This window comes from Chelonia mydas, chromosome 16 (assembly GCF_015237465.2).
Source record: "Chelonia mydas isolate rCheMyd1 chromosome 16, rCheMyd1.pri.v2, whole genome shotgun sequence".
Classification (NCBI taxonomy): domain Eukaryota; kingdom Metazoa; phylum Chordata; order Testudines; family Cheloniidae; genus Chelonia; species Chelonia mydas.
The window spans coordinates 2,219,057-2,241,004 of NC_057857.1; the positions used below are offsets into that span (position 1 = coordinate 2,219,057).

The window sequence follows — 21,948 nt, forward strand, 5'->3', positions numbered from 1 at the left end:
AAGCTATTTGACAGTGACTGCTGCTAACAACATCTAAAATGCTGCGGGTTGTTGCGTTAACCCCGTTGCTGCTTCACCAGAGAAACCAGCTCATTTCTGTTTGGCAGCAAAATAGCCCATCAAACAATGTGAACTGGTCAGCCACCTGAAAGGTGCAAGCGGTTCTGAGGCCGCAAGCCCCCAGCTTGATCCAGAAGTCTCCATTTCACTGAGCCTGCACTATCTGGATCCCTCAGGGCTGCGCTCTCTGTTTGATTGGCTGCCTGGGATGTACTCAGACATGCTCTGCCCACCCACGGCCATTCACCTCTTGCCGCGGCCAGGGGTTTGGAGTTCACATTTTGCAGCATCCACTTTCCAGGGCTGAGTCCGTCCATTCTGAAGCTGAGGGGCACAACCAACCTCGGGGCCATGAAGTTCCAGGGGGTCTTCTTCCTTCTCTTTCTTTCCAATCTGCCCACAGCCAGAGGGAGCCCGACTGGGAGCCAAGCCCAGGATATCCAAGTGCAGGAGAATTTCGACCCTGAACGGGTAACAACTGTCTAGCGCTTACATTAATTCTCAGGAGCAGATTAGAAAAGTGAAGTGTGTTTTGTCTCTAAAAATGCCAGTGTTTTCAGTCATCGTCTCAGGTCCTCTTCCAACAAGAGCTGGGCCAGAGCTGGAAAGGTCTCACTCTGACCCACATCAATTAGGGGGGTACAGAGCTAGGGTGCTAGTGTGGGTGCACCTGTGATGAATGCATATTGGGATAGGTGCTGCATCTCACTGCAGACACCCTGATAGGAAGGGCTTAAGTGTGTGCAGAGGGGGAAGTGAATGAGTGAGTGTGTGTGATGTAACAGATATGGGCAATGCACCTTTCCCATGTAGGGTGCCCATGTACATGGCTGTGGGGCTGCAGGATTTGTATCAGACAGGGAACAATTTGCTTTGTGGAAAAGAATCCGCATAGACTGCAGTGGGAGCAACCAGTCAAGGGGATCTGAGGGGAAACTATCTTGTGGGCAGAGCTGTCACATGAACCAGTGCCAGACTCTGGAGCCAAGTGGTCCCCGTCCGATTCCTTTTAAGTGGCGTTTAACAGACAACACTTTTTTCAAAGGCCACCCTGAGAAGGAGTCAGACTGCTTACCAGGCTGAGCTGTGGTGAGGCTGTCCGGGTCAGCGCAGCGCGTGTGGGGAAGAGAGCTCTCCATTGGCAGAGCAGAACCACCACTGCGAGCGGCAGAAGCTGTGTTGGCAGGAGAACCTCCCGCCGACAGAGCCCGGTGCCCAGGAATGCTTGTGTCACGTAACTTATGTTATTGGGGGTGGAATGTTCACACCCTTGAGCAACATAAGTTTTGCCGACACAGGCTGTAGTGTAGACATAACCTAGGTATCTATCTAGGCCGGGGTCCCCAAACTTTTTACCTCACGCCCCACCTTACCCCTGTCTATGCCCCTCCCGCCAGAGCCAGGGCCGGGAGTGGGGCTGAAGCTCCGGGATGGGGGGCGGACATGGATAGGGATAAGAAGGCCAAGGCTGGGGCCACAGCCGGGGGTGGGCAAGGAGCGGAGCCCTGAGGACTGGGCTGGCAGCCAGGGCTGGCCGGGAGTGGAGCCCCAGGTGTGGGGCAAGCAGCCAGGGCTGGGGCCAGGAGCAGAGCTGGGTGGCGCTCCCTCCCCTCCTCCCATGTGGCCTTGCCTGGGCCCCAGCAGCACACCGGGCCCCAGCAGCACCCCTCCCCCCCCGCAAACTTTTTTCTGCCCACCCGCCAGGGGCATGCCCCACAGTCTGGGGACCTCTGATCTAGGCTTTGTACTGTGCATTAACTACTTTGTCTCTTCTGCTTTCTTCAGCCTTGGCACAAGCTGTTGGTCAGAGACATGGCTATAGGGCTGGCCCAGTGGTGTAATGCGCAGCTATGTGAGAATAAGGGTTTGGAGCTTGAGCCCAGCAGGGAAGGAACAGCTAGGATTCAGCAGCAGCTTTCCCTGCTGCCCCACCAGCAGAGTCAGGAGGCAGTGGGTCTGACACTAAGTTGGGAGGGCAAGTAGAAGTGCATTAGCCAGATGTTTCTGGACAACCCACAGTGAAATAGTTAATGATAACATTTAAATTGCAATCATTAGATTTTGGAATTCATATACCTTGGAGATGTATGGGGTAGCTCACCCCTCTTAGCATTGTCATTGGTGCAGGCTGGCTGAAGACCAGGCAGGTCAGGCCTGGTTCACACTCCTAAAGCAGCCAGAAGAGCTGGGACCTGCTCCTGAAAAGCCTGTAGCCCCACTGAAGTCCGTGGGATTTGTAGGGGCTCAGGCCCAGGCCCTCAGAGCTATTCGGGCACCTAAGCTGACCCTTGGTGCCCCACAAGATCAGGCTCATCAGTATTTTGCAAGGAAAGTTTAAACTCTGCAGAAAACCCTGAAAATCCCCCAAATCCTCAGCAGAGGCGGAACGTCCCTGGCGGGCCTGTCTGGGGCGCAGGGTGGGGCAGTCACAGGCTGTGCTTTCCTTTCTCCTAGATATACGGGAAATGGTACGACATTGCCACGGGCACAACGTGCACCTGGATGAAGCAATACAAGGATAAATTCAACATGGGCACGCTGGTGCTGGGGCCAGGGCTGACCAGTAATCGGATCAGCACCGCCAGCACCAGACTCAGGTAGGCTCCCAGGAACTACTGTTCCCCAGTTCCCCAAAACACAGGAGCACAACCCGGACGTCCTGTGCACCCCGGAGACTCAGAGCTGCAGCTCCCTCCAGTGGCCTGCTTCAGAGCTTCTGCCCCCTGCAGGTCCTACTGGCTTCAGCTGGATGGTCCTGAAAATCGGGCCCATTGCGATTCAGTATTGCAGGGGGCCGCTTACATGCCGCCTGCTGCAATGATGGACACATGGCTCCCCCGCCTGTGCCTGAGATTCACCAGCTACAAAATGGGGGTATCGCTAAACAGCCTATTCATGAAACCCCTTGAGCTCTGGGGGTGAAATGAGAGGAGAGTCTGGGCACAGCGGGAAGGAGCCAAAGGAGAAATTAACTCTCAATCGCAGGCATCTCTTGGTTGGAATTACACCCTGGAAGGAGGGAATGGATTTCAATGGAAGTACAAACATTCAAACCACCCACGTGATTGTCAGGGAGCCCCTGAACAGACACACAAGTTGATTGCAGAGCTGTTATCCACTCCAGCTGAGGAGCAAGTGCAGCTTTGACTAATGCTCATGTTACTGGAGGTGCCTGGGACCTTTTGACTTGGTAGCATCAAAAGGCGTTTACACAGGCTCCTCCCTGCTTCCAGCACCAAAGCCTAAAAAGCCTTAAAATGACAGTACAAAATAAAAGGAGGCAAAACTGCTTGGTACTGTCCCACTATACTAATCATGCAGGGTCAAATCCTGCTCCTTATTTCTCATCTGTGGAGGCCCAGGTCCACCAGACTCATTGGGACAGAAAGTGGGGGGGGGGGGAAGTTGAAGGTCTCTTGTGATGGGTGCTGGGGTGGGGGCAGGGCCAATGGATCCACTGCCTTATGGGCCTACAGTGCGTCACTTGGCAGTGACTAAAGAACTCTGGTGGCCCGTGATTGGAGTGGGACTGGGAATAGCTGCAGTTATTAGAGGTTTTCTCTCCCCTTCCCAGGCAAGGTGTCTGCACACAGGTTTCCGGAGAGTATCAAAAAACCAACATACCTGGAAAATACACCTACTATAACCCCAGTAAGTGTGGGAAGGACAACTCTGCTTTTCTCCTAGAGCTGCATGTACTTAGAACCATTGGATGCAGAACCTGATGTAGAAAAAGAAGGGACGACAGCCCAGCTAGGATGGAATGAAGGGAAGGAAAATGCAACCAACCTGGGAAGTAAAGTCTAACATGGAAATCTAGTAGAGACTGTGAAACAATCTCCCAATGGAGTGGTAGAAGCTCCGTAGCTTAGGACATTTAAATCCAGGCTTTGGGATAAAGGTCCGAAGAAAGTAGTGCAGGGGCCAATCCTATTCCAGATCTCTTCCTCCTCTAACTTTGAAGATCCCCGAACAGCAATCGTAATTAAAAGAGCCCTGTCAGTTTCTCTTTTGAATCAATTTAAGTTGTTTATCACCCATTGTTTTTAACTCTCTTAGATGCAGTGAAGTTACCTGGGTATAAAATGAGAGTAATGCAGCAGTGAATCATGGCCAGTGAAATCAGGTCAGGTGCAGCGCATACACTGTGGGGTAGCCTTGGGGCCCTGCAAGGATGGTACATTCTCCCTGAGTGAGGCCAGGTTAGCTCAAACTGTGGCTACTTCAAAGCCACCACGGCTTAGGCAGAAGCAGCCAGGTTCAGCAAATAGCACAGGCTAGGACCCTGGCCCAGCTGCCTCATTTCATCTAGCCCACTTTCAAATGGCAGATTATCCCCTATTCACGTCCCTTTAGAGAAGTGCCCTCTTGCAGCTGTGTGTGTATTTCCTTTTCTGCAGGCTGGGACGTGACCATCGACTCCTACGTGGTGCACACCAACTATGAGGAATACGCCATCATTCTAATGCAGAAGAAAAGTAGCTTCGGACTGACCATTACAGCCAAACTCTATGGCAGGTGTCTGTGACCATGGCATCTGGCTGTGGCACTGGCAAGCGCTCAGGCCCCAGCATCCATCACGGGGTGACAGTGAGGCTGTTGCCCGGGTGTGATCTGACCTGTGTGGGGCTCCCCACCTGTTCCGAACTGGAGAGTCTGGCCCAGCCCAACTTTGGTCACAGTCCCCACACAATTATCCCCCCAATTAGGGGTCATTTGCTCTGGCTTTGGCAGGGTCTGCTCAGGAGAGGCCCAGGCTAGGGTGTCAAGGGTTGTGTCTCATCAGGATTGAGGTGCAATACAAATATTGGTCCTTACAAGTACTTGGCCACTGCTGGGGACAGGCTGATGGAGCAAAGGTCTGACCTGATACTCTAGATGGTGTGCTCCACACACTGAGTTGGGAAGGGGAAGCTTGCACAGAGTGGGCCTGCCTTTAGCTACAGGAGCTTTGTGGGAGGGAAGAGGAGGTGGGATTTCAAACCCTCTCCCAACCCATACACCACTCACACACCTGCTGAAGTTTGGGTTCTCTCCAGGCAGGACCCCGGAGCTGCGAGAAGGTCTTATTGTGGATTTCAGGCAGTTTGCTCAGGAGATGGGGATTCCTGAGGACTCCATCTTCATCATGATTAACAAAGGTAACCCATGTATGATCAGATGTCACTGCAGGGCCCCCCTCCTTCCCTCAGCCTCAGGCACCTCCATGGTCTCTATGTTCTGTTACTCGCCCGGTCTTCCCAGACCACACTTCAGCCCGATAGCAGGGAGGGAGAATGCAGCATGGCTGTGTGACGGGTTCCCCCCAGGGTGCCACCTGGAATTGGGGTACCACTGAGTCCGCCTGACCCACAAACCTGGGTTCACTTTACACTGTATTGCTGCGACAGGCCCTCCAGCGCCCTCCAACACACATACTGGTAGGGACACACCCAGCTGCAACTACACACACATGCTGAGATCTAGGGATTCTCTGCATGGGAAGGCTCCACAAAGACACCTCACACTTCCTAAGGTATGCGCCCCCCTTTTGGAGTGTAAACCCAAAATTATACCATCTTACACTGCACAGGGAACTGTACAGTGCAAGCTTAGGAAATTCACCCCCTCCCTCAATGTGGAGGAAGATATGCAACAGCTTACTGCCCCCAGTTATGATTCCCATACACTGGTTTTAGACAAAACAAAAACAAGTTTATTAACTACAAAAGATAGATTTTAAGTGATTATAAGGGATAGCAAACAGATCACCTAGCAAATAAACTAAAACACAATCTAAGCCTAATATACAAAGAGATTGGATGTCAGTAGCAAATTCTCACCCTAAGTTTTGTTTTAGGCAGTTGGTAGAGATTCTTGAGGGCAAGCTACACTTGTTTGCAGCTCAAAACTCCAGGTATTTCTTTCACAGGCTACAAATCCCTCTAGCCTGGGTTCAGCCCTTCTTCTCTAGTCCAGTCTTTGTTTCTCAAGTGTTTCCAGCAATCTTCTTGGGCAGGGAGTCAGTGAAGAACCACAATTGTGTCACTCCCCTGCCTTAAATAGCTTTTGTTTATGGCGGGAACCCTTTGTCTCTTAGTTTCCACACCCAGTCAGTGGAAAAACACTCGTATTTCAAGATGGAGTCCAGTACCAGGTGACTTGGTCACATGCCCCTGTAGGGACACAGCAGACATTACTCGGAGGCTGTTTGTAGCATCCTCAGGAAGTGTCCCCAGGAAGGCTCCCCGGTGGGAGATTAGCATCTTCTAAGACAGAGGTGATCAAACTACAGCCCGTGGGCCACATCTGGCCCATGGTACCATCCTGCCCAGCCCTTGAGCTCCTGGCTGGGGAGACTAGCCCCCAGCCCCTCCCCTGCTGTCCTTCCTCCCCAGCAGCCTCAGCTCACTGTGCCACCAGCACTCTGGGTGGCAGGGCTGCAAGCTCCTGATGGGCGCGTGGTGGCGTGGCTGGCTCCGGCCGGGTGCAGCTCGAGTTCTGCTGCTCTGAGCGGCATGGTAAGGAGGCAGGGATCAGGGGGGTTTGGATAAGGGGCAGGGAGTCCCAGGGGGCAGTCAGGGGACAGGGAGTGGTTGGATAGGTGTGGGAGTCCCGGGGGGCCTGTCAGGGGACAGGGAGTGGTTGGATAGGTGTGGGAGTCCCGGGGGGCCTGTCAGGGGATGGGGGTGTGGATAGGGGTCGGGGCAGTCAGGGGACAGGGAGCAGGGGGGGTTGGATGTGTGGGATCCCAAGGGGCAGTTAGGGGCAGGGGGTCCTGGGAGGAGGCAGTCAGGGGGCAAGGATCGGGGGGGGGTTGGACGGGTAGGGGGTTTTGAGGGGGGCAATCAGGGGGTGGGAAGTGGGAGGGGGCAGATAGGGGGCAGGGGCCAGGCTGTTTGGGGGCACAGCCTTCCCTACCCGGCCCTCCATACAGTTTCAGAACCCTGATGTGGCCCTTGAGCCAAAAAGTGTGCCCACCCCTGTTCTCAGACCTCTTGTTTTCCCTAACGGCCCTTCCCAGCGAGCCATCTAGACTGATTGCATTCTGTCTAGTGGGCATTCCCCAGATGTAAACACATTTGTAATAGATGCGTAGACAATATTCCTAACTTTAGATACCAACGTGATACATGCACACAAATAGGATAATCACATTCAGTAAATCATAACCTTTCCAATGATATCTCACCTGCCTTATCTTGCACAAAATACATCATAATTATGCCATAATCATATCATAATCATATTACTATGAAGACTATGGGGTGTAGAGCCACGGGCAGGTGGGAAGAGCAGAGCAGCCAGGGGCCTGAAGGGATGGACAAGAGGCAGGAAAGTGGGAGAAAGGAAGAGATCTGTGGTGAGTAAGAAGTAGCAGAGAGGAGCTGTGTGGAGACAAGGCGACTTGGCCGTCTCTGAATGGATCAGGCTCCCAGGCCCCACACACCTTCAGCTACAATCCAGAACAGAGCCACATGATGGGCTCAAAGGTGCCCAGATGCTGTGGTGATGGGCACGGGTTAGTTAGATGGCTGCAGGCCTCCAGGAGGCTTAGGCATAGTGCACCCCCAAGCAGCATCATTTCCCACTAGTGTGGAGAATGGGAATCCTTGTCATCATTCCCAGCCCCGATGTGTCAGCAGCACCCTCGCTCGTCGCTGGGTGATTGCCCCACACACGCTGCCCGGCTCCTGAATGCCAGGAGTTCCCCGGCAGGGAGGGGGAGTTCCTCACACCACACCCACTTGCGCTCCCTACCGGCGAGGTTGCATGCGTTTCCACTGATGAGTTAGACAGAATCCCCTCCATGAGCTCATGCGCTAGCTGGCCAGAGAGGTCCCTGGTGAATGACAGTCCACCCACAGCCCCCCCTGCTCAGCTCATTGCAGCCGCAGCTCTGCTGAGCCCCCACGGTGGAGAAGGAAAGGGACAAGAACCAGGGATTGAACGGTCCACATGGCTGTACCAGGGTGGCTTGCCCCATAGGGCTGCAGCGCCACCGCTGAGTGTGCAATGCGGGGAGGGTGAGTGCCTGGGGAGAGCCGCAAGAGGCTGCCGTGGGGGAAGCTGTTGCAGAGTGTGATGACAGGCTTCTGCAGAGAGGTGCCTGAGACCAGGCAGTTGCCCTAGGCCAGGAGCCTGGTAGGAGGAAGAGAAACTGTATATTGGGAGGACTCTGATGTGGATTTTGAGTTTTATTTGTAGTTTATTTCATATGAATAAACCCAGTCCCCAAGGAGGAGTCCTTCTGGCCAAGGGAAAGCCTGGGGGATGTTTTATGTGAACACTCCAAGAGGGGAAACTGAGGCAGACTATCTGTAGTGTGATCCTAGGCCCCAAAGGGGAGCATGGGCTGTGGCACTGGAAGGGCTGAACTACTAAGGCACACAGTCACTCTGCATTTGAATCACTCAATGGGGAGCTCCCTGAGGACACAGGAGGTAACTGCCCTGCCCTGCCCTGCACTGGGGAGGCCTTGGCTGGAGTGCTGTCTGCAGTTCTGGGCGCTGCACGTTAGGAAAGATGTGAGGAAACGTTCAGAAAACTGAGCCCGCCTAGTCTTGAGAAACAAACCCTGAGTCGGGATCTGACAACAGGCTTCAGCCATGTTAAGGGCTGTTATAAAGATCAGCGTCCACGAAGGCAGGACAAGAAGGAACGGGGGTAATCTGCAGCAAATGAGATTTAGGCTGGATGTTAGGACAGTGAAGCACTAGAATAGGTTCGTGAGGGAGATTGCGGAATCCTTGTCTTTGGGGGGATTAAGAACCGGCTGGACAGACCCCGTCAGGGATGGGCGAGGGGGACTTGGTCCTGTCTGGCTGGATGAGATGGCCTCTCCAGGTCCCTTCCAGCCCCACACTTCTCTGGTTCTAGACGCTGAACTGCCCCCACCTGCTCATGCCAGGCACTGTACAGCTGTGGCCGTGCGGGTGGGCTTGCAATTTCAGGGTGATGCGATCCAAACAGAAGTGTAAGCGTTGGGGGATTGATGGGTGAGTAAAAGGCCAGAGGGGAGGGTGAGGAAATCACAGACGTTCTCTGCAGGAAACTCTCCTGATGGGGGCAGGGAGGGTAGGTCTCAGCCTTTCTGTTCATGTGCTATATGGGGACAGGGCTGTATTGACACAGATACGCAGCACGGTCCATGAGAGCCTTGCCAGCCTATTCCCTAGCAATGCCTGGTACTAAAGCCTAGGGCTGCCTTAACATCTGCCACATAGGTCTTGGGTGGTGGGAGAGAATCCAAGGGCCCAACCAGCTGCACCTGCCCATTCCTCCTGCCCTCACTCTGCCCGCTCTTGCCTTCGCCAGCTCCATGTAGTTCAAACTCCACCCCCACCAAGGGGCCATGGAGATAGCATGGAACAATGGTGGGATTCCTAGGCTTCGCTCTGTGTGCAGACCTTGGGGGGAGCTTGGGGCCTCCTAGAAGTCCACAGACAGAGTGCACGTGTCCTGCGATGATAGAGGCAAACTGCACAGAGTTGGGCAGGCCAGTTAGCAGCTGCCTCTCCATCCGTTTCCAACTCCTATCTCCCATCCTACTAACGCTCTCCTGTCCCGTCCCTTGGTGCAGGTGAATGTGTTCCCAGCGAGACCCAACCTGAATCCAAGGTGAGTTGCAGGGCTGGAAGGAACCTCACAAGCTGAATTTCCTGGGTCTTCAGAGAATTGCGCTGGAGCGTTAGGCATCCCTCCAGAAAGTGCAGTCTGGATTTCCACGTTCATTGTGGTAACCAGGCCACTGGATTAAGGGGGTGCATGCTGCTCAGGCTGGCAGCTCTTCAGAAGGGCCCAGCCTGGCTTTCTCAGCCACCTTGGGAGATGGCCCTTCACCAGCACTGACGTCTCCTGATGTGCTTGTATCCCTGATGACAGTAGACCTTGTAAGGAGCCTAGGGTACAGTGGAACGAAATGGGCGCAAGGGATTAACTTCTAAGCCGAGGCAAGACCCCATGAAGACTCCGCTTTGTTACATTTGATTTTACTTTAATGTTCCATGTTTGGTGCAAGTAGCTAGTTCTGGATCCGGGAGGCCCCGCCGTCCACCTATGTGCCCCACCTGGACTCAGAGGGACCCTCTTTGAAGAGAGAGAAGGCACGTCAGAATCTGTGGCCTGTTTAAACCTTAGGGCCAAGCCCTCAGCTGGGTAAATTGGTGCCAGTTGGTACCAACAGCCCTTCAATTAGTCTTAGCTGTAGTGGAGGTTATTTGTGAGACACTTGCTCAGTAGGAAGTGGTCTGAGACCACTAAATGCATGGCATACAGGGGCTATCAAATGGCCAATAACTTTTAGGTGACAAAGAGGCGAAAGGCTTCATGTCCCATTACCTGTCCCAGGAGTCCAGCTCCTGCCAAATCGCAGGATGACCTAACGTACTTTTTCACATAACGCACACTTAGTCTGTGGAACTCACTGCTACAAGATATCACGGAGGCCAAGAGCAGAGCCAAACTTCACTGACTGGCACTGTGACTCCAGGTCATGCCACTTGGCTTGCGGGTCCTCTCAAACGGGGCACCCAGTGCAAGCTGCAGCTTTTTGTTCTACGGCCCTGGTAGCCCGTTCTTAGGGATGCACAAACTTCTTTGCCTGATAGACGACAGGTGCTCGCTTCGTTACTGACTGGCGCTGTTCGGGTTGGCTCCGTGGGTACCTCTGTGCAGCACAGTGGCTGTGCTAGCTCTGCTCAAGCTGAAATAGCAGCATGGCCACTGTGACAGGGATGGACTAGCCACGTGAGTGCAGTCCCATGCGTCCCCCAGGTACGTACTTGGACAGCTGGCTGGAGCCCACCCGCCATGAGCAGAGAGAGCGCTGGTACCTCTACCAGAGCTGGGATGGACACTCCCAGCTGTCCCCTCCTCCCCCTGCTGGTACATCTACTCAAGCTGGGACGACACCCCCCCAACTGACCCCCCATACATCTACCCAAACTGGGACTGACACCCCCCCCACCCCCCGCCTAGCCGTTCCCAGGGGTGAAGAGGGAGCGGAAGCTACAGAATGCTGCAGAAGCTCTGTTAGAAATCCCAGTGATTTCCTGGTCCCATCCTTCACTTGGGAGAATAGGTTCCGCCCATGGACCTGCTCCTGCTCCCAGCAGGGTTGTGTGTCCCTAATCTTATAGGCCTGGGGAATGTCTGCGTTCGTTGCCATCCTTGGAGAGATGCTGGGACTTATGGCTCACGGTTGTTCCATTGCATTGTCGTTGGAAACTTATTCACCTAATGGGCTGCTCTTTCTTCTGTGTGCAGAGGTCTCGGAGAGCTGTCCTGCCCGAGCAAGAGGGCTCAGCTGCAGGTCCCCTGCTACCACTCAGCAGCAAAAAGGAAGGTCTGTACAAAGATGGGGTCTCTGCACGGTGGGGTGGGGTGGGATGAAGTTATCACCACGCTCTGGGGATGGCTGGAGTACTCCCACTGGAACTCTTCTTCTCCTTCTGCCTGGAAAAGGGATGGCTGTGCACAGACCTCAGCAGGAGCAGAAACACAGAATAAATTCATGTTGAAAACCTCAATTTTTACCTGCAATAGCTTTTCTAGGCAGCCAGGTGCTATCACTTTAAAGTCTCCTGCCTCGGGACCTTCCAGGGCTACTGGCAACTGCAGTGTGGCCATCAGAGAGCTGGGACTCTCTGCCTTTTCCTGTGGGACACAGCTTCCTATGCTACAAACCTGCCCCTAGTCCAGGTCTGACCATTGCTCCCCCTGCCCCACAGAGCTGGGTGATCTCCATGGGAAATCCCACAGGTGGGGGAAAGCAGCACATGGAAATGGGAGATGTTTGAATCTCCTCAGAGGTTTGGGGGTTAGGCTATGTCCCCGGGGAGACAGCTCAGCGGGCAGAGGGAAGGTGACACGGCCATATAGCCCCTGGATGTCACCATCACACACCATGTGGTTCTGTGGCCGTAAAATGCAGCTCACTAGGATCAACCCTCTTGATGTGTTCAGATTTCTGCCGGCTGAATAAAGATGTGGGCCCCTGCATGGGGATGAAAGTTCGGTTCTTCTACAACTCTTCTTCTATGGCCTGTGAGATCTTCCACTATGGTGGCTGTCTTGGGAATGGGAACAACTTCCCTTCGGAAAAGGAGTGTCTTCAGACCTGCAGAACCGAGGGTAAGGGGGGGAAGCCCTTTAGTGTCCAAGCAACCATCTGTGCAGTCCCTGGCCAGTGCAGGAGGGGCAGATTTCGCCATCTCTCTGATCTGTGGGCCCCCAGCCTTCTGCTCCTCCTTTGTGGTCACGGCTTCCTGCTTCAGAGCTCTTCCCTTATTCAAGTGACCCAGGCTCCGTGCCGGGGGGAAGTGACACATTCATGTGCTGTCAGTGTGGAGGGAGCTCAGCGCAGTGGGGACAGCTCTGAGAAATCAGCCAGGGGCCAAAATGAGACAAGACAGCATCCGTGTCCAAGGCCCGACTGCAGGAGGTGACTTGAAAATGGAAAGGTGGCTAGATCTGATTTTTGTGATTCAGGGGCCAAAGCAAAACCCATCTGTTTTGGATCCAACAAAATGATTCCTTTGACCCAAAATGAAATTATTTTTGGTGTTTCATTTTGGGTCATTTTTGGGTGGTTTTCACCTTTTGTTTAATATTAGCTATATTTCTAAAGGAAACACAATTTTAAAATAAAACTCGAAACATTTCATACTGAAATGGCTGAAACAAGTTGTTTTCTTGTTTTCTAACAATTTTTTCCTTTTCTTTTTTTGGAGGCTGAAACTATTCACTGAATTCGACCCAAATTTGCAAATAGTTTCAGTGCCCCCCAAAAAGCATTTTTCAGTGAAATTTACTGTTTGCCAAAAAAATGTTGCCCAACTGTGTCTGTTTGCCATAAAAGACCTGACCCAGTTAACTTCCCAGGTCTCCCCCCTGGATTACCCTGGATTACCCCACAGCTATCCCCAACAATCAATATAAGATACTCAGCCGCAGGGCGGGCGGCACAATGAGCCTAACCAAACAAGCCCCGTGGCGAGCCTGGCTGATTGCGGTCAGGGAATTGTGGGTTTGCCCTTGTGCCACTGCCCCAACTGCTGCACTGTTGTGGTGTCTTTCACCTTCCCAACCTCTCTGCCCTGAACTGCTGCACTTGGCTCAGAGCAACTCCGGGAAATCCGTTCCAGTCCATCTCTGTGGAGTGAAATGAGGGGATGGAGAGAACATGCCTAGATACTACGGTGATGGGCTCTCTAGAAAGGCCTCAGGTCCGGGCTACACCCACTGTTTTGTCCTGGTATAACTGTGCTGGTCAGGGGTGGCCTTTTTGCCTGATATCAATAGAATGGGACCACCTGTAGTGTGGGGCAGTTAAGAGTGGGGTACAGATGCTGTACACTGCCGTTACTCCCATTCCCAGGCCAGGGCTACACTACACATTTTGCCAGCAGAGCTCTAGCAAAGAGGAGTGTGGATGCAACTTCTATGGGTAAAAGAATCCTTTTGCCAGTATAAGCTCTCCAAGGGGGCTTTGCTGGTCTGGCCAATTCCCTGTACAGGACCAGCTATTCCAGTACAAGCACATGTATAACTGCTTCCACAGTGTGGGGGGGAGAGGGGGCATTGTGCTGGTTTACCTAGGCCGGTGCAGTTAAAGCCCTACCACTCGGGTACAGACAAGCCTGCCCCTGACAGCCCTACTCCTCTCCTCCACCCACCAGATATGCCAGTGTGGCAGATGCTGCTGCCTGCCCACTGCATGCATCCTTTTCCCTCCACTGGCTCCCAGTCCATAACTGCGGGGGTCCAGGCCTTGGGCCTGGGAAGAATGGTACTCCACTTTCTCCCCTCTTGTCTCTTTCTCCCAGCGGCCTGCAGGTTACCCATAGTTCCAGGGCCCTGTCAGCAACCAGTGATGCTCTGGGCCTTTGATGCAACCCAGGGCAAGTGCACTACCTTCAACTATGGAGGCTGCCAGGGCAACGGGAACAAGTTCTACACGGAGAAGGAGTGCAAGGAGTACTGCGGGGTCCCAGCAGACGGTATGGCTCGCACGGTACTATCACAAAGCTAACTCTCCTGCAGCAGCCATCGGCTCCGGCCCTCTCGGCCCACCAGCATTTGCAGCTCGGGGAAGTTGGTTCTTCCACTAAGGATGTAACCTGACACCGCAGCAGACACCCCGTCTCTCTACCCCCTCAGCCCTGCCCCCAGATTCTCTCGCTTCAGGCACTGGCCTCCTCTGGGCGCCCCCCCACCCCCAGCTCCATCCCAGGCCTCCCAGGGACATACCAGCTGCTTCCAGGAGCTGCCTGAGGCCGGAGTCTGAACCCTGTACCTCCTCCTGCACCCCAACCTCCTGCCCCAGCTCTGAGCCCCCTCCTGCACCCAGACTTGAGCCTGGAGCCCCTCCCCACCTCCTCCTGCACTCTGAACCCCTCAGCCTCAGCCTGGAGCCCCCTCCTGCACCCCAAACCCCTCATCCCTGGCCCCACCCCAGAGCCTGCACCCCCAGCCCTGAGCCCCCCCTGCACCCCAAACCCCTCATCCTTGGCCCAGCCGAAGCTCTCACCCCTTCCCGCACCCAGGCCCCTGCCTCAGCCCAGTGAAAAATGAGCGAGGGTGAGGGAGAGCGAGAGACCGAGGGAGGAGGGATGGAGTGGGCGGGGCCTTGAAGAAGGGGCGGGGCAGGGCGAGGCAGGGGGCGGGACAAGGGTGTTCGGATTTGTGCAACTAGAAAGGTGGCAACCCTACTGCCAGTGGGTGCTGAGCACCCACTCATTTGTTTTCGTGCTCCGGGGCTGGAGCACCCACAGAGTTGGTGCCTATGCCTCTCACGTCCTCTTTCCTGCCCGGCTCAGAGGTGCCACGGCTGCACACAGGTCTCCCGCTGGGGTGAAAATCCCCACACCTGGGCCCCCCTTTTCTCCCCTCAGTCTCCTATTGTCTTTTGCTTTGCCTGCCCCCGCTGGTGAGTGAGCAGAGTTAACCATTTGAAACCATAACAAGGGCTTGGCACTAATGTTGCGTCCGTGACTGGGAAGTGAGTGATCACGCCCTGTGATAGAAGCGGGAGCCATGCTCATGGTTAGCACAGGAGCTGGCGCCCAGAGTCAGAACCAGAGCCAAGGGTCAGAGCCGACGTCACTTGGAGTGAGACAAGGCAGGAGCAGGGCTGGCAGTGAACAAGAGCTATCACAGTCGGGAGCGAGTGCTCTGAGCAGCCACTAAACTGCTGCTGCTGGGCTTAAGACTGGTCTGCTGGCTTTTCTCCTTGGCTACAGGCCAGCTGCGCTCGTTAGGTTACCCGGAGACTGGCTCTGTGGCAGGCCCTGCTTCCTGCCATGCAGCACTTTTCACCAGTCCTTTACATCTGTGGAGAATAGGTTGCTCCCTTTTAATAGGCAGGGAAACTGAGGCACACCACAGAGACAGGCTAGTGCCAACATTATCAAACTTGGTGCCTAAAGTTAAGTATCTAAATCCATATATAAAAGCCTGGATTTCAGAGACCCTGAGTCCCTGCAGCTCCAAGTAAAGGCCACACGCTGGAAAATTTGGATGGTTCTATTCACAGTGTGCCTGGTTTATGGCTGTAGGGCAGTGGTTCCCAAACTTTAACAACCTGTGAACCCCTTTCACTAAAATGTCAAGTCTCATGATCCCCCTTCTAAAAATGAATATTTCCAGGGATTCTCTCCTTTACCTAAGTATAAATTATAAAAGCAGTGATCTTGGAAATATAAAATTTGTTTTTATGACATGCTTATTACACACTATTTATTATTAATTTATCATTATAGTATTTTTATTACATTATGAAAACAGCAACACTCTTCCCAGATCTCACTTTCGTAACTTGTATCACTTTGAATAAGCCTGTTATAAGACAAGGCTCCTGGGTTTCATCAAGGAGTATCAGCTGTGAAACAGCATGAAGGGATTTAAGAAGCCAACTCAAAGAGTTCCTTCTACACAAGCGCTCAGGTCTTGAGCAGTCCAGGCAAACGACGCATGTTCCAACAAAGCTTAAACTTGTTCTTCATAATCATTTTAAAAACAATACTAGCTGCCTATTTAATTTTAAAAACAGCAAAAAATATCCACCTCCCTTTTTATTTCTTACAAAGAGTCTTGAAGTTTAAATCTCCTCAGTGTGATAGATATGCTTGCTTTAATCTGCTTCGCTCTTGGAAGTCCAGGGGCTCCGGGCTGCTCGCCCCATGCTGCCCGGGGTCCCTAGGGACAGCTCTGTCTGCCATTAGGGAATTTTTTCCCTGAGAACCCCTTAACATTTCACGAACCCCAGTTTGGGAACCACAGATCTAGGTGCCCACTGCAGGCACCCACCTTGGAAAGTGTTTTCCTAAGTGACTTTCTCGTGGTCACTTGAGTCAGTGGCAGAAGCAGGAACAGAACTTAGGTATCCTTTTGGCCAGTTCCCTACTCTAGCCAGTAGGTGCTACTCCCCTCTGGGTTGGTCTTGAATGCATCAACAGCTCTGCTACACGATGCACTTAGCTCTGAGCTGCTACTGGCAAATAGGTTTCCATTAACCACTTGGCTTCTGCCTCCTGTCACAGGTACATCCCAGATCTGCCAGGTACCCAGCCCAGTGCCAGTATCTCAAGGGAACGTTGGCAGGCCCTGCTGAGCTCTGATGGGAAGAAGGACTAATGCTGGGGTTATATCATGTGCCAGCTGTGTGGGTCAAGGATTAAGGAAGCCATGTCTGTGATGGGGGGGGGGGGGGGGTCTTGCAGCTCACCTGTTCCCCACTGAGCGTACCTTGGGCTGGATGAGGGCTCCAGCCACTGGCAAGCGGCTATGCTATTGCTCAGGAGTTTCACATACATAGCGACTGTCAACCGGCTGCTGCCATTGCCTTTCTGCGCTGGAGGCCCTGTCAGGCAGGCCTCGCTCTCCATGAGCTCGGAGTCTTTGGCCTAAGTAGGGAATGTCGAATCTGCCCCGTGTACCCGAGCCTCTGGTGACAGACCCCTTAGAAATCCCATAGATGGGAAACCAATGAAGACATTCAAAAGGCCCCGAGAAGCATTTGGAAGGGACAGTGGCTGCTGCAGGGTAGAGACTGGGGCTGATGGTCGGGCTGAGCTCAGTAGGCTGCAGTATTATCCTGCACTGCAGCTGGGACCGGGCTTCCCGGCATGGGCTGGCAGACAGGTGCTAGGTCTGCCTGAGCTAGCACACTAAAAATAGCAGGGTGGCCGGGGGGCAGCTTGGGATAGCCACCTGCGTCTGTCCCTGGGGGTCCGGCGGGTTTGTAGTCAGGTGGCTGGCCTGAGCTAATGTCTGCGTGACCTCTGGTGACGCTGCTGTTTAGCACACTGGCTCAGGCAGAGCTCTTGTGTGTACCCATGCTGGGAAGCACCCTCCCAGGGGGTGCAGACCTGTGACCCTGCTGAAAGAAATTGTTTCCTAATTCTGTGTCTGTACTGATCGATCAGTTCTGGTGTTGGCGGGACTGCAGTCGCTGCGATCTCCACGGCTGCCTGTCCAACACTCACACCATGCGCACGGCCACGGCCTCTGGGTGCGTGCGCAGCTCTGTGCATAGCCTGTGGTGACATGTTTTCTCCCTTTTCTTATAGGAGAGGAGGAGTTTCTGGGTTTGTCCAACTGAAGGGGACCCGGGGACGGGGAGTGACAGCTGGAATCGCTAAAAAGCCGCAGCAGGGAGCCCCTGCTAGGAGAGCATTTGGAATAATGTTTGTGCTGATTGTGTGCAGATCAGGTTCAATGAACAGGAAATCTCTTCAAATAAACAATGATAAATGAGCATAGCGTGTGCGTGCACACATCCCTTGGGCTTTCTTCTTGGTCTTCCCCTTATCCCATCACCAAGATGTGTAAGCATCTGCCACCATCAGCTGTCCGAGGCAGCAGTAAGAGCCACCAGCTCCCCATCTTCTTTGATGCAATCCATCCATCACTTCCGACTCTCTTTCCCACCACCCTCTCCTGCCATGCTCCCTTCACCGTGTCCTCTGCAGCCGGCGAAGTCACGCTTCCTGGTCTTTATCTAACCAGGCCTGGTTTCGCTTCCAGCCTTGCGCAGCATTTGATGCCTCCTGGAGAACTTGGAGTAAGATTCTGTTTCTGTGTCTCCTTTGTTTCCTGAGTCTCTGCTCTCTGATGGACCTGGGGACGTGAGCATGAAACCAGGATCTGTGTTTCTGAATAGGGCCTACACCCTTCTGGATTCAGGCTTCTTCCCATGGTCCCAAACTGGGATGTTCCAGGCAGGCAGTTCTAATTTAACAATGGGGAATAGGCCCGTAAGAACCCCCAGCGCTTGTTTTGAAGAGAACTCTGATTAGATACTTGATGAACTAAGAGAAATGGGGGGTGGGAAACACAGAAAATGTGAAAGAGAAGCTGAAATTTGGAAGCTAAAAGTCTTGGGTCCTCCAGTTCACCGGCTCCCTCCTGGGTGCAGCATGGATGGTGGGGGGCCCAGGCATTGAAAGCTGCTGTGCAGGTGCTCGGGGGGCAGGTACACACGGCAAGTCACCCGAAGCCATTAGTTCACAATGGTTAGTGCCACGATGCAGCTGAGGCCCAGTCCCATGGGGCTCAGGGTTGGCTCCAAGTAAGGGATGCAGAACATTTCCCACCCCATGGTGAGCAATAAGCTGGAACAAGAATCAATATCTCTTAAAGCCGCTGTTGAAGGCGAGACTGTGGGCTGAGGTCCCTAATTGCCTCTTCAGGCCCCGAAGCACAGGCTCCGACTCCAGCCCTGGAGCACCCATGGAGAAAAATTAGCAGGTGCTCAGCACCCACCAGCCACCAAACTCCCCTCCCTTCCCCCGCACTCCCACCCACTGGCGGCCTGACCAATCTACTTCACCCCCGCCCAGCGCCTCCTGCTCGCTGTGATCAGCTGTTCCACGGCACGCAGGAGGTGCTGGGAGGAAGTGGGACGGGGCACACTTGGGGGAGGGGATGGAAAGAGATGGGGAAGAGGGAGGGTGGGGTGTGGGGGAAGGGGTGGAGCGGGGGTGGGGCCAGGAGTGGGGCCGAGGGTGGAGTGGGAGCAGGAAGAGGTGGGGCCGGGTGGGGTGGGGGCTGGAGGAAGGGGTGGAGTGGGGGCAGGGCCAGAGCCTGAGTGAAGGTTGAGCACCCCTGGGGAAAATTAGAAGCCGGTGTCTGTGCAGCGCTTTGTGCTGTTGGCATTCGATTACCTAGGGCGTTTGTGGAATCGCCATCATGAGAAGTTTCTAAGAACTGGTTTGACAAACACCCGTCAGGGATGGGCTAGGCCAGAGGTTCTCAAAGTTCATTCCACTGCGACCTGCTTTGGACAACAAAAATTACTACACGACCCCAAGAGGATGGCCCACCTGAGCGCCACTGCCCCAGGGGAGGGGCCAAAGCCAAAAGCCTGAGCCCCATCATCCAGGGCTGAAGCCCTTGGGCTTTGGCCCCGGGCGGTGGGTCTCAGGCTTTGGTTTCCAGGTTCAAGGTTCAACCCTGGGCCCCAGCAAGTCGAACGCCAGCCCTGATGACCCCATTACAATGGGGTCCCAACCCACAGTTTGAGAACTGCTGGGCTAAGCTCACTTGGTCCTGCTGCAGCCTGCGGGGGATGGACCTGACGAACTCTCAAGGTCCCTTCCAGCCCATTTCTGTGATTCTCCAAACCACCTCTCAGCTGTCGCCTGATCCTGTAGGCCCCTGAGTTTCCCCTGGTGATGTGCCCAATGTGCCGAGTCCTGGCACTGCCCCCCACTGGCAAAAGGCTAGCTGCCCCAGGACTAGCTGATAGGGCCACGAAGCAGGATTCTTACGCTAGGTGTGGGAATGCAGCTCTTGCCAGCAGGGCCCAGGGCTGCAGAGGTGTCGGGGGCAACAGACTTGTCAACTCTCAGACCCTGCAGAGGTTCGAGGTGGTTCCACCTTGTGGGCCAGGACAATGAAACCCAGCAGTGAGGGCCAGGCTCTCAAAGCATTGCTACCCGGGGAGCCAGGACAATCCACGCACCTGGGTTAGGAGCAAACCTTCCCAGGGGCATGTGAAGACTTGGGCTTGTGCACTGCAACTGAGGCGCGGCCTGCAGGGCTAGCTCACACCAGTTGTTCTCAGGACTCACAGATGGGTTTTCACCCAGATCCACACCATGCTTTCCAGGGAGGAGTGGGCATTGTTACCCACGTCCCAGCTGGGAAAGCGAGGCACAGGGAGGGAAAGTGACTGGCCCAGCATCACACATGAGCCAGTAGCAGGCAGGGTTCAAGCCCAAGGTCCCGCCATACCCCCTCCCAGAGCTGGGAATAGAATCTAGGAGTCTTGACTCCCAGCCCATGGAGTCGGGGTGGATTGGGGATGGGGATGGAGCCAAGGGTTGGGGTTGGAGGAGGCAATAGGATCAGAAGGGCTTGAGGATGGTGATGGCCATGGGGTGGGTAAGGCTGGGGATGGAGATGGGGGAGTGGGGAGGGCAGTGTGACAGGGATTGGGGATGCCTGGCGGGTAGTTCCTGGTTTTCAGAGGGTCAAGTTGAGGTGCACTAATGCTCTGGCGGGGTGCAAGGTGCTGCCACTCAAGTTGATCTCTGCATTAACGAAGTATTGGGCAGTGAATTTTAGCTCTGGCCCTCCAGCCCCTGCTTCCTGGCTCCTTGGAACTGGGCAGGGAGTATACATTGTGAGCCTGTTTAATACTCCTTGGTGGTGAAAGCTGGAGAGGCAGCTGCAGGCAGGTCCTGGCTGGGTAGGGAGCCAGGAAATCAAACCCAGGCACCTGGCTGTCATCGAGTGGCAAATTCTGAAGCAAAAAGGTTAACTTTTTTGTGGCATCTTGGAATAATCCCCACCCCAATGGCTGCAGAATCCCAGAGTCCCCAGGGCCCTGAACAGGGCAGATGACACCACAGAGCTATTGCACAGGTGCTGTGCACACACAGACAGGCCTTGCACATGGCTCACCTTATCAAGGTTATCATCACAAGAATCATCTCATTTGTATGAAGGAAAGCTGAGAATCTACTGAGCAAAAGCCCCCCATCCCCCCCGGGGGGTAGGGGGTAGGGGAAGGGAGGGCAGGTCTGGGGCAAGGAGGTAGCTGAGGTATGCAGTGGGGGTCCATACCCAAGGGCAGGGTGTTGGGGACTGAGTGGCAGCAGTGTGTGGACACAGTTGAATCAGTTTAAGAGCGCTGCGTAGCAATCTAGCTCCAGAGGCCCAGAAAGCAGGAGGTGTGCTGGGGTGCAGGGCTCCTTCCTCACATTAAATGGGGTCTGTTCTTTTCAGCAAGCAGCCCGCTGGTCCGTGTGCTAATCATCTCCCAGCAGAGAGAGCAGAGATTTCACGGCAGGCCTCCTTGCTGGTTTCACGCTGGCCACGCTCTCCTCCGTCTTTCCGTCCTTCGACTCACCAGCAGCAGGTCGTTACCATTCACAGGGCTCTTGTCTCGGGCTGTGCAGGTCCCTCTCCAGGCCTGTCGAGCCAGTGCCTTTCGCCAGCACATGGATGTGCATTGCACAGTGGGACCACTGCCATTGCCAGGCCAAGGAGAGCACCCACGGGAGGAGGTATCACCGTGGTATGTTGGACACTGGGCACAGCTGTTTCCTGTCAGTCAAAGTGGAAGTTCTAGTGCTTCATCCAAGAAAGGCACAGTGGGAAATTAAAGCTTGGGGAATGATCTGCAGCAACCCCGAGGTTTCAGCTAGCAACTGGCTCCTCTCCCTGTTGGGGCAATTTCATTCCAGCCGAGCCCTGCCCCACCCCCGGCTCTGGGTGCCTGGGTCATCCTGCAGACTCCTGCTAGAGTGTCTGATAAAAGCCTGCAGCCATGAGGGGCTGTGTGCCCCCAGCCCCAGAGCAACATGAGCCAGATGCTCCAACAGCTGCTTTAGTTCTTCCAAAGCCGACCCAGAGCTGCTTTGGAGACAGGTTCCCTTGTATAAGAACCATCTGGGT

The 21,948-nt window shown here is 54.2% G+C and overlaps 1 protein-coding gene across 1 annotated transcript; it reads left to right on the plus strand.

Moving 5' to 3' along the window:
• The first annotated feature begins 336 nt into the window (after positions 1-336).
• LOC102945354 (alpha-1-microglobulin/bikunin precursor) lies at positions 337-17,800 on the plus strand. The gene is made up of 10 exons (XM_037879899.2): positions 337-531; positions 2,515-2,657; positions 3,635-3,711; positions 4,461-4,578; positions 5,104-5,201; positions 9,623-9,660; positions 11,308-11,386; positions 12,007-12,174; positions 13,869-14,042; positions 17,613-17,800. The coding sequence occupies exons 1-10, from the start codon at positions 412-414 to the stop codon at positions 17,642-17,644; spliced, it is 1,047 nt and encodes a 348-aa protein (XP_037735827.1). The 5' UTR covers positions 337-411; the 3' UTR covers positions 17,645-17,800.
• The last annotated feature ends 4,148 nt before the right edge of the window (positions 17,801-21,948 follow it).